The sequence below is a fragment of the Phoca vitulina genome, unplaced genomic scaffold (genome assembly GCF_004348235.1).
Source record: "Phoca vitulina isolate PV1807 unplaced genomic scaffold, GSC_HSeal_1.0 scaffold34, whole genome shotgun sequence".
In the NCBI taxonomy this organism is placed as follows: domain Eukaryota; kingdom Metazoa; phylum Chordata; class Mammalia; order Carnivora; family Phocidae; genus Phoca; species Phoca vitulina.
Window position 1 is genome coordinate 1,108,227 of NW_022589737.1, and position 12,661 is coordinate 1,120,887.

General features: G+C 46.6%; 1 protein-coding gene across 6 annotated transcripts in view; it reads left to right on the forward strand.

The window, feature by feature from the left end:
• The window catches only part of PKNOX2 (PBX/knotted 1 homeobox 2), a 278,261-nt gene that overhangs the window by 236,721 nt on the left and 28,879 nt on the right, over positions 1 to 12,661 (forward strand). For all 6 annotated transcript variants that reach the window (XM_032426350.1, XM_032426347.1, XM_032426352.1 and 3 more), the window contains one exon: positions 7,250 to 7,438. In XM_032426350.1, the coding sequence (XP_032282241.1) occupies positions 7,250 to 7,438 (189 nt within the window). The remainder of the gene's footprint in view (positions 1 to 7,249; positions 7,439 to 12,661) is intronic.

A 12,661-nucleotide genomic window follows, 5' to 3' on the forward strand; every position in this document is an offset into this window, starting at 1 on the left:
CTCCCATGGTTCGTCTCCCCCTCCGATTTCCCCCCTTCATTCTTCCCCTCCTGCTAACTTCTTCTTCTTTTTTTTTCTTTAATTATATTGCATTGTTTCAGAGGTACAGATCTGAGATTCAACAGTCTTGCACAATTCATGGCACTTATTATCCCCATTTTAAAATGAGGAGATTGAGGCGCAAGGTGAAATCACTGAAGTTCAAGATTGCACAGCTAGTCCGAGGCAGGGGTGCGAGTCAGATACTGCGCAGTCTAGAACTCCGGCACCCACACTCTTAGCAGCTGTGCTGACCTATAGCCACTGTTCTCCTAGGGCTTTCTATGTACCAGCTCTTGTTTTTAGTTCTTTCTAGATGCATCTCATCTAATCCTCAGTACAATGCTGAGGGACTCACTACTATTATCCCATTTTACAGGAGAAATGGGGAAAGTAAAGTGCAGAGATTAAGTAAATTGTTCAGGATTTCTCACTGGATGGAAGACCCAAGACTCAGCCTCCAAAATCCATCATTCTCGAGCATACTTCTCTGTGCAATTCTCATGACAGCCCCATGAGGTAGTCCTTGTCATCCCCATTTTACACAGGAGAAAATCAAGGAGTGAGAGTCCTACCGCCAATAAGTTACAGAGCTGGGATTTGCACCAAGTGGGTCTAACTCCCAAAGCCCACCTCTTCCCTCTAAACCACTTGCTTCTCCAAATTCTGAGGACATTGGAGGCGAAGTACCATGTTATTGACTTAAAAGTCATTGAACTTGTCATGCATGATGGCTTCCGTCATCATTTTATCCCCAGTTGTCTGGCAGTACTCCCATCCCTGGTCTTCACCTTTTTCCCACGTCCCATTCCTTGTTCCAGGGACCCCGCACTTCCAACTGCTCAGATCCAGCTGGTGGGTCAGGAACAATTCCTGATTTGATTTTAGCCTTGGCTGCCCTAATGACCCGCAGGAAATATCTGAGCACTTTAAGGAATGCGAGTTTAGAAACTCTTTTGTCTGTAAGTGAGGGAGAGTAGTTCCAGCTTCCCAACTTGCAGAGGGAGGAGAGGGTGAAAAGAGCCTGCCCTCCAGGGAAAGGGTGTCTCCCTAACTGCCGCGCGGGATTTAGGTTACCTGAACGTATTGCCCCTGTATCTCCGTGGTTGTGAGACTCAAATGAGATAATGATGAGAAAAGCATGTTGCAAATCACAAAGTGGTGTGTATATATATATATAAGTGTTTTGGAAGGCAAGGATTTATGACCATCAAGGGCAGAAGCCACAATCCTACAGGAGGCCACTTTTTAGAAAGGAGCTTGGTGGTAGTGGGGTGGGGGAGAGGGTTGGCATAAAGAATGGACATTTATCAAATAGCTACTGTGTGCCCAGAATTTTGCATACATTGTCTTATTCAATTTTCATACCCACTCTACCGGGTAGGTATTATCATTCTAAATTTTACAGATAAAGTAAAACTGCTTGTCCAGAATCAGCAGGCAGGAAATAATAGATTTGGGACATCACACCATGCGACTTCATAGCCAGCGAGAAGCCTCAGTCCTGTGTACTCTCCCAGGACCGGTGAGGGGCTAGTGTGCAGTGGTGTGAGACTAAAATGTAAGGTCACATCTTGTTTTGCTTTTTTTGAAGGATACTTCTCAGAAGAAAGGGACTGTTTCTTTATTTTGAAAGTACAAGGGAGAGAGAGAAGCTGGAGGTGAAGCAAGACTTGGGGGGAAAGATTGAGAACACATTCATCACGTTTGATGATGATATTAAATTAAATGGAATTGTTATTGCTCTAGAAGATTTGAAATAACTTTTTATATGACATTGATCACTTAGAAAAATAGTTTAATAAATCAGACTTTTATTCTGATTTAGAAGCAAAAACCCGAAATTGCAAACACGTAGGATAGAGAATGATTTACTAAACATAAATACAGGAGGAAAAACACTGGGAATGCTTCTTTTTCTACTCACTGAATATGGAATAGCAATAGAAAAGCCAACAGGATATTAGAAATTATTAAAAGAGGTTTAAAAATTGTACCCATTTGCTTCCCTGTGGTTTCTAAGATATTTCACATCATTATCGCCTTTAGCCTCATCAACTCTTGCAAGCAAGGGATGATCGTTATCCCCATTTTCCAAATGAGGAAGTTGAGGCTCACAGAAGTCATGGACTTGGCCCAGTAACACCTAATTTTGTAAACAGTAGGCCTGGATTCAGGTTGTCTGACAACATCCCTCACAGACTTGCTACTCTGCCTAATAGCCACCCCCACTAATGGTACGGCCCATCTCTTTCTCTAATATTGAATAGGTCCTCCATATTCATTGCCTCGGAATACCATTATGATTTACTCTACCTTCTTAAATCTTTAAACCAAGCCTATTAGCCCATACAAAAGTCATCCTTCAACTGTGCTTTGTTAGACCAAAAAGTAGGTCCACTTTTGGCCACTGGGCACCAGATCTGGTGTAAGCTCCCTGTGTATTTTATTTGAACAAAACCATTCTGAGTAGATTTTACTTTGTATTTTATCTTATCTGTTTGTACTTTCTGATTCTTTTTTAATAATAAGTATTTATTGGCTATGTTTTTAAAATAAATGAATAGATATATACACCTTTCTGTGTGGTGGATGCATGTATGTAGATTTAAATTAACCAAATGAGTAAATGAAATTTTGATTAAAAAAGAAGAATAGTACAGTAAAGGAAAGCTCAGAGACCGAAGGAAAGAAGAAATGGAAGAAGGGAAGGGAGGGAGGGAGGGAGGGAGAGAGGGTGGAAGGAAGGAAGGAAGAAAGGGAGGGAGAGAGGGAGACAGGGTGGAAGGAAGGAAGGAAGGAAGGAAAGAAATAAGAGAGGGTGGAAGGAAGGAAGGAAGAAAGGGAGGGAGAGAGGGAGACAGGGTGGAAGGAAGGAAGGAAGGAAAGAAATAAGAAAGGGAGGAAAGAAAGAAGGAAGGGAGGGAGGCAGAAAGGGAAAAGGAAAAGGTTTAAGGAATTAGGATGTTTTGTCTGGAGGAGACAAAGCCAGTTGGATAATTTATTCAAGTCAGATGCCTTGTCCCATGTATGGCATAGAGTGAGACTCCATATTTGTGTTGAATGGATAACAACAAATTAAGGGAGGTTATATTGATGGAGGCACTAGGTGTTCTTGGTGCCTGCAGAAGGCTGGGTAAGCGCTTCATATTCAGGAAGGAGAGATTTTGTACATATAAGGAAGAACTGCTCCATCAGCAGGCTGAGAGAAATAGAGACAGTCTGAAGTGAAGGTTCTAGCTGGGAGAGCCTCAGAAGAGAGCGGCCATGTATCTTAAGAGAGTTTGGACCATCCACTCACCTAGATGCCAGCCCAGATCATCTCCCAGGGCCCCTCCCAGGCCCGTCAGTGAACCGAGGGCACAAGTCCTGATAATGTTCAGGGAATCAGAAAATGGAAAGCACCTGACAGTCCAACCCTCTCCTTTTACCCCGGAGGAGGCAGACACCTACATCGGTGAGGTATTCTGACTCCTGTGGGCAAGGCCAGGAATGAGAGATGAGAAACCAGAGCAGCTGAATGAAAGAAGGTTACCAAGGAAGGCTCTGGAAATCCTAAACTTTAATGTCCCCAAAGCTATTTGGTCTTCCTAGAACCCTATGCTTCCCATCACTGAGCCACACCCCCCCCAAATCATGCACCCTTCAAACTGCTTTTCTCCATCTACACAAATCCCAAGAGCCTGTCTTGGGAACAACATAGGCCATGGGGCTTCATAGCCTAGTGTTATCGCCTGTCAGCCATGTGACTCTAAACAAGTGAAACTTAATATCTCTGGGCTTCATTTTCTTCAACTGTAAAATATGGGCAATCATGGTGCCTCCTTGCAAAGGTGGTTGTGCGGTATAAATAAGGTAAGGCATGTGGAAGGTTTAACACAGTGCCTGAGACATAGTAAGAATAAGACATGTTTGGGGATTATTATCAAGCAATCAGTGAGCATTTATTAAATGCTTTGTATGGTGCTAATTATTCTGAAAGACAGAAACCAAGATATCCATGACCAAAGTCAAGTAGAAAATTGAGAGCAAATGTTCCTTCAATACCAAATAAACCATTCTAAAGTCACGATTCTCTTCTTTGCCTGGTAGAGCACAGTTTCTTTTGGTCTCAGCCCCATGGAGGGAGCACTCCCTTAGGATAAGACCCTTGGATTGAGCCCTGCATGAAGACACAAAATTGTTGTTCTCTATCTTTGAGTGACACTTAGTGTCAGTATTCCAAGAGTCCTTAATTAGTTAAGCACTGTTCCTGCCCATCAGGCAATCCAAAAGCTAACCCAGGGACTACTCAATCGTTCCCCACTAGAAATGCCAGTGAAGCTCAGAGAGGAGCATGGCACTGGTGTCCAGCCACACCGCTCTGCTCACGCCCGACTGTCAGAATTCTCTGGGAGAGACTCCCTGCCTTGTTTCCTAGGCATCAAGATGCTAGCCAGCAGTTCGGAGGGTAGGATTAAACAGGGACCCTGTGTACTGCTTATGTCAACATCAGCAGGTCTCAAAGGGCAACAAGCCCTACCTTTTCTTTTTTTTTCATTTCAATGTAATTATAGATTCACACAGAGTTCTAGGAACTAATACAAAGGAGTTCTGATTCCCCTCTTGCATAATGCATATAGTTTCACAACCAGGAAATCGACAATGATGCAATCCACCAATCTTACTCAGATGACACCATTTTACATGCACTCGTGTGTGTGTTTAGTTTTGTGCCATTTTATCACAGATATAGATTCATGTAAACTCTGACAGTTGAGAGACGGAACAGTTCCTCCCTCTGCACCCCCGGGCCTCCACCAATCTGTTCTCCATCTCCATAATGTTGTCATTTCAAGAATGTTAGATAAATGGCATCATACAGTATGTAACCTTTTGAGATTGGCTTTTTCTTCCTCAGCATAATTATTCCTTTGATATCCATCCAAGTTGTTGAGTGTATCAACAGTTTGTTCCTTTTTGTTGCTAAGTAGTCGTCCATGACATGGACGTACCACAGGGTCTTTACCCACTCACCTGGTGAAGTATATTTTGGTTGTTTCTGGTTTGGGGCTGTTAGAAATAAGGCTGCTTTGAACATTCACATACTGTTTTTGTGTGAACATATATTTTATTTCCCTGGGATAAATGCCCAAGAGTACAATTGCAGGGCGTATGGTAAGCAATTATGTAGTTTTGCTTTAAAAAAAACTGTTACACTGTTTTCCAGAGTGGGTGAACAATTTTTCATATCCCCCAGTAATGTACGAGTGATGTGTTATCACTATTTTTCATTTTAACCATTCTGATAGATGTGTAAGTGATATCTAGTTGTGGTTTTAATTTGCATTTCCCTGATGGCTAAGGAAAATGAGTATCTTCTCATGTGCTTACTTGCCATCTGTGTATCTTCTTCAGTGAAATGTCCGATGTTGTCTTTTTCCCCTGTTCTAATTGGATTGCTTGCTATTTTACTGTTTAGTTCTGAGAGCTCTTTGTATATTCTAGAAAGAATTCCTTTGTCAGATATATGGTTTGCAAGTATTTTCTTCCAGTCTATAGTTTGCCTTCTCATCTTTTTCACAGGTTCTTCTGAAGAGCAAACATTTTAAATATTGATGAGTTCTAATTTATCAGTTTTTCCATTTCTGAGTCAAGCTTGTGTGGACCTCTTTGCCCACTCTTAGGAACTCATGATTTTCTCCTGCATTTTTATTCTAAAAGTTTTATAGTTTTATATCTTACATTTAGGTCTTTGGTCCAATTGAGTTAATTTTTATATAAGACTTAAAGCAAGGTTTGCTTTTTTTCCTTGTGGATGTCTGAGTGCTCCAGCATCATTTGAACAACGCTTTTTTGAAAAGCAATTTGGCAGTATTTATCATGAGCCAAAAGAATGTCCATAGCTTTTTCTCCTGTCACTTCTGGGAATTCACCCTGAGGAAATAATGCAGACACATGACTCAAAGCGGGAAGCTTGGAAAACAGTCACTGTAACATTTTTTATAAAATTGAAAAATTAGAAATAGCCTAAATGCCCAACAATGAGGGATTGGTTAAGGAGGACACACATGAAATAATAGGCAACAATTAAAAATATATTTACTGAATAATTTTTACCCATCCAACAAATATTTATTCAGTGTCCAGAGTGTTGGTGCCAAGGATAACATGGTGAGCAAATCAGGCACCCTCTCTCCCTTCTAGAAGCTCGCAGTTGGTGCCAAGGATAACATGGTGAGCAAATCAGGCACCCTCTCTCCCTTCTAGAAGCTCGCAGGCTGGAAGCGACAATAGAGAAGATGGTGCTGCTGTATAGAAAAATACATTTGGTAAACTAAGGGGAAAACAGGAAACAAAGTTGTAAGCACAAAGTGACTAAAGCAATGTTAAAATAGATGCCTGTGGAAAAGAGAAAAAAAAAGCATCATTCTTTTAGGGTGATTGGGTCAAGGGCAGTTATTTTCCTCCTTGACTTCCAAACTGCCGGTAGCAATTGTCTTGTTCTAATAATAACCATGATAAAGAGAAAAGCTCCAATTGAGAACTAGCCTCTTGCCATGAAGGGTGGGGAGTGTCCATCTGAAGAGGGACAGTCACGTCCAACAATCCAAAGGGCACAGGACAGCTCGGTGTTCAGAGCCCAGCTAAGTCATGCGGGATGATCCCGTCAGTCAGCAAGTATCAATGGGGCATCTGCAAGGTGACCTGCCCTCAGAATACATGCTTAAGAACAGACAGTCCCTGACTTCTGGAGGCGCCCACAAGAGCTCCGATCTCCATCTTCCTCGTGCCTGCTCAACGCTCCACACTTTGCAGCTTCTACGTTCCCTCTACAATCCTTTCCACAAACCTAGAAGGTTGTTAAGGAGGGCATAATTATCCCCACTTTTCCGACAACAAGATGCAAACCAGTTGCCCGAGGTCCCCCAGATAAGACTGGCAGGGTCAGGGCCAGACACCTGGCTTTTAGCTCAATGGTTCTCCAAATACCATTTACTTGAGAGCGGTTGTGTTAACAGTGGGCTAAAAGCATGCAAACCATAACTAGAATTTAAGGAGGACACACATGAAATAATAGGATTTAAATTTAAATCCAGTGGATGAGAAAGCTTATGCCTAAGGCAGGGCATGGGCTTCTCCCCCCTGGTGGGCTTGGGGCTTAGGAGGTCAAGGTGGCAGGAGGAGTGTGATACGAACACCTGGGCTCACCTCCCCTTCCTCTCCTCAGATGGTGAAGGCAATCCAGGTCCTGAGAATTCACCTGCTGGAATTGGAGAAAGTCAATGAACTCTGCAAGGACTTTTGTAACCGGTACATCACCTGCCTCAAAACCAAGATGCACAGCGATAACTTGCTCAGGAATGACCTCGGGGGACCCTACTCCCCCAATCAGCCCTCCATAAATCTTCACTCACAGGTAACACACAAGGCTGGGTCCTATCTCCTAAGCCAGGTGTAGGAATGTCTGAGGGTCCCCTGGTGGCCTAGGAAAGTAGCTTAGACTCACTGTATACTTTCAGCATGAGGGCCCTCCTCTGATCCACTCCTGTTCATCAGGCAGCACCAGAACTCACCATACTGGGGCATGGGTATTCCTTAGAAAATGACCAAAGTGATTCCTGGCTTCCTGGCCCAAGATATCCTAAGATATGCATGTAAGTGTTGAGATGAGGCAGGGGCAGAGCCGGGAATGGACCCCGACCTCTTAGCCCCGAACACTTCTCGAGAAGGCTTGCTGAGCTCTCTGTGTTCTTGAGAAGGAGAGTTTGGTCCTTCCCTGAATCCTGCCCACCTCATAGATGAGGACAGCTTCCCATGCAACTGCTTCTCCCGGATCAGTTTCCAGTTGCTCACCCTACCCTGGCTCATCTGCCTTCCTAAGGTTCAGGGCCACTGTGGATGTCACCTCCAGTCACCCCCCTCCCAAGAGTCACCCCCACCTTCATCCGGGGAACTGGGGAACGTAGAAATGGCAACTATGTGTTCTGGATGAGAATGGGCTGTTGTCTCCAGGGCGGAATATTTTCCCCAAACCCTACGGAGCTAAGAAAGCTGCCTGGTGATACCTTTCCACCAAGCTCACCGACATCTACGTAAGCCACAGCTCACCACTTTCTTCCCTCCCACTGAGTTCCCGAGTCTGGGACAGACACAGGGAGGGCCCCAGGAGGCTTACAGTAACCTCTTCTCATGAGACAATCAGGCTTGGGGAAAAGGATAAACTTTCTAAGAATGATGGGCGCTGGAAAAAGTGCCTAAGAAAGGTGGTGCCATTTTTATCTCTAAGCTTTAGGGACCAGCACACTTCATCCATCCCTCCAGGTTGTAGAGGCAGGGGAAGGGTCAGGGGGCCTTCTAGAAGGCCAGCCCCACCTTGCACAAATCCAAAGGGATCTCTGTGGGACTCAACAGTGAGTACTGCATGGGACATGAGGCAAGAAGTTTATTTCCTCTTCCCATTGCTTGAAATCACCAACTCACTTTATTACAGATCTAAAAACAGCCGCCCAGGCTTCTGCTTGCTAATATTCTCTTGAAATAGACTCATTCCTTCAGAGTCTTATTGTACTTTCCCTTATGATCAAAATTAGCAAGAAACTTGCATAAAAGAGGACAATAATTGCTCAACGAGCATCTCGTTTGTAATTTATTAGTTTCTATTATTGTGGGTTACCATGGCGACGCTGCGCAGCCCGGTGACGGGAGAGATGCAAGATAGGAGCTGAGGAGGCTGTGAGGCCTCAGCAAATGGAGATGCACATTTTTATCAGTAATTTTCATGAAAATAATAAGTGAGGAGTTAATGAGATGGAAAGCCATCCTGTGGCTATTGTGAATTTTTTTTAAGTGTTGATCTAATTAGAATGCATCGGTCAGGAAAAGTAATGAGGATTTAGTGCCTCACAGAGATGTGAGGATCATATCAGAAAATTAGCACAAGTCTTTGGAAATAATCAGGTCCTTGGAGAGGCTCTGGATTTCCCCTCCTGGGCTCTCCAAGTCTACCTCGAGGGCTGACACTGGAGCTGTACCAGGGTAGTGGGGGAGGAGTGGAGGGCCAGAGGGCTTAGCAGCCAAAGCGGCCCCCTCCAGGTTGGGGTCCTGGGGCAGACAAGGCAGTGTGCTGCAGGCAGGGCCACTGGGGACGCGGGGTTGGCAGAGAAGGATAACACGGGCTCTGGGTGAGCCAGGGCGCGGAGTCGCTGCCTGCAGAAGTCAGTCCTCCTGGGAGATCCCAGCCTTCGGGGCCTCTGAGCTTTGAGGAAAGAGGAGAGAACTTTGATTCCCGTCATTGTAAATATCAGATCTCTGCCTGACAGCCAAGCTGGCCCTGGGGTGGCCACCACGAAAGGCTTCTGATCTGCTTAGAAAGAGGAACTCAGACAATCGGGCAAAAACAAAGACAAGCTCGAAAAAGAAGACAAGACGCTTGGCAAGGTGTTCCTATTTGGAATTTCTCAAACTTGTCCCTTTCATTGCCTTTGCCTTGCCGCCACCCTACTAGGTTCAGACTTCCGTGGGTAAATGAGATAATCAGACACACGCTGCTGCCATGGATTCCTAACCTGCCATGCCTGTCCTCTCTGGCTAGCCCTCGGCCCTCCACACACACGCACGCGCACGCACGCGCACACGCACACCACAAACACAAACACACCTACACATGCCTCTTCAGCTTCTGCTGCTGGACTTATGGTCCTAAGACTCTGTTCATGTCCTTCTCCTGCTCAAAAGCTCTGATTGTCCTCCGAGTTTTCTCATCCTTTTGCCTGATAGTCAAGGCGCTCCCAGGTGCACATTCTCCCATGCCTGTCTGCTCGGACGACACTTCCACAGCTCTGCAGGACCAAACCCGGCCTCTTCCCAAGGACAGTAACAAGGCTGCTCTCCCCTGGAGGCCTCTCTGAAGCCCCATCCAGAAAGACCTTTTCTTTCTCCCAACTAAGTGCTGGAACACTAGGGGCCACTTATATATAAATATCCCATGTCACTTTATCTCGGAGTCGCTGGTATAAGTGTTATTCTCCTCTCCTAGATAACAGACGTGTTTTGAGTCCAGACAGTATTTTATATACAATTATAACCCATGCCTGGTGGCGGCTAACCCAAGGTCTGATGCGTGGACGGCCAGTAAATATCTGTGTAAAGAAGTAAGACAAGGAGACAGATGGACACAGATCAAGGGAGGCCAGAGGAAGCCAAAGGAGGGAAGGAGAAATCAGAAGAAAGATAAAGGCAAAGAAAGACAACTCGAGGGAGGCAGAGGAAGGATGAAGGTCTGGAGGAGAAGGGCCGCAGAGGGAAGGGAAGTGAGGCTGAGAAGACCCCAGGTGGAAAAGAGAGAGAAAAGGAATGGCAGCAGCTGAGGGCTGGGGGATGAAGGGACAGGCTGGGCAGGTTCGGGGTCAGTGCGAAGCCAGGTGTGTGGAGGAGGGAGGGTGCGTAGGACACGCCACGTGCTGTCCACATTCCCAGGGCAGGCTCCTGTCACTCTCCCTGAGCTGGGGGGTGCGGGGCTGGCTGGGCCTTCCTGGGGAAGGAGAGGCCTCACCCAAGAGACTTTGGGTGCAGGAGGCTGGCCTGGGGATCAGGGCATGGGGGCCAGTATGGGAGAGAAGAGAGAAAAAGAGTGTCTGGGGCGTCTGTGTGTGTGTGTGTGTGTGTGTGTGTGTGTGTGTGTGTGTCGGGGTGTGCCCGTGGCGGGGTGTGTGTGTGTGTGCACGCGCGCACACACACACAATGGTTCACATTCGTCATGGTTCAACCTTAATCCCCCCAGCCTGAAATAGCCGCACTGAGCACCAGCCGGGCCCAGGGAGGGGTGTCTCCCCTCTGGAACATGATCCTCAGGATCAACATTCCAGGCGCCCGCCAGCTTTGTTGCAAACCGCTGGCTCATGTTTTTCCCCGGGTGCTAATCATTTGGCCTTGTGTTGCAAAGTGGGAGACATTTTTTTTATTCAAATTGGTGTCCCCACCCCCCCCACCCGCCCCAGATGCCATACTGTGTCCCCATTCAGCTCTATGGCAGTTGGGCACCTTCCCTGCTTGGCCTTCCATTTCTGAATGTGAGCTCTCTCTTGGGGGTGGGAGGGGGGTAGGGAGTAAGGGAAACGACTTCCACCAAGCCCCAGAGCTGAACCAGGGTTCCCAAGGAATTGGGCCACAGCTAGTTTTTCCCACGTCCCCAGGAAGCCATCCTGCTCCGCCTGCACCTGAAGACATCCAAGCTTCCTCACACCTCTGAGCCCAGGCTTCTTGCAAGGGCAGCCTCCTCGGTAAGGAGGCTCACTCTAGACTCTGACTTCTGTTGGACAGGCTTCTCCTGGCCTTTCCTAGAGGGCATAAACCAACTAGAGAGAACCTAACTCCCACCTTGCTCGAGTATTAATTTGACTTGAAACTCCCCCCTCTTTCTTCAATGGGGCTGGATCTAAGCCGGGGCCCTATCACAGGGCAAATCGGACTGAGCCAAAGTTCTCAGTCACCAAGCATTTGGGGGGCATTGCACCGTGCTAGGTCCTATGAGAGCATGAGTGAATTATCCAAAAGGAGCTCCCAATCTCAGGGTGAGGGAGCTGTGAGTCACACCTGAGGATCTAGGTAAGTTATGTGAGCCATAGAAGACTCCGGGTCGAGGGAACATTGAGGCAGGCAGGAAAGGAGCAGCCAGAGACAGCGGTCTGGATTGAACAAACCACATGTGTGGCTTCGGGTTACCCCCGTCACTGCTCAGCCCCCTTCCCCCTCCCCCCAGAGAAGGCCTGCACACTCTCATGGCCACAGTCTGTTCCTGCCTGGAGACAGAATGAGCAAACCTCAGCATGGATTAGATAGGCCAGCAGGAGGATTTTGCCCATTGTGATTGGAGAAGTTGCAGGTTCTCTGGCCTTGGGAGGACTTCCGAGGGGAGAGGGGAGAGGGGGAGGGGGTGGTAGGCTATCTGGGAGCTCTAAAAGTGAGCGCTCCTGGTGTAGAGAGAAGCCTGGGAGAAAGCAAGGAACAGAGACAGCCTTTCAGAATCCCTGGAGAGAAGGAGTTGGTAAGGACTAGGGGTCATTCATTCCAGCCCCATGAATCTGCTCAAGCACAACTGAGCCTGCTGAGTTCCAGGGACCTCAAAGTGGATATGACAGGATCTCTGACCTCCAGATGTAACAAGGGACTATCTTGCAACCAAGTTGGAGGAGTTATGCTTTGAGGCTGGAAAGGATGGCCAATCACCAAAGATGGGAGATGTAATGGGGAACGTAGGTGATGGTGTAAGGGTTGGAAACATGTCGGAGGCAAATTAATTGAGTAGCCCCTCGTGTGCTGCTCCAGGAAGAACTGGCAGGGAGCGGGGAGAACGTCAACATTTCCCGAACCTCCTCTACATTTCAAACACTGTATCTATTGGGTGCTTTACATATATTACCTTATTTACTCCTCACAACAAGGCTGCAAGGGGCACATGATTTTCTCCCCCAGGAAAGAGAAGCTCAGAGAAGTTAAGACACTGGCTCAAGTAAGCAGCAGAGACTGAGATAGGTCACTCTGGAGTCTATGTTCTACTTATTATAATAAGTCTTTGGGTTTTTTTGTGTGACACATAGGAAGAACCAGGGGTCCTGGGCCCTGGGTGGGGAGGGGTGACTCC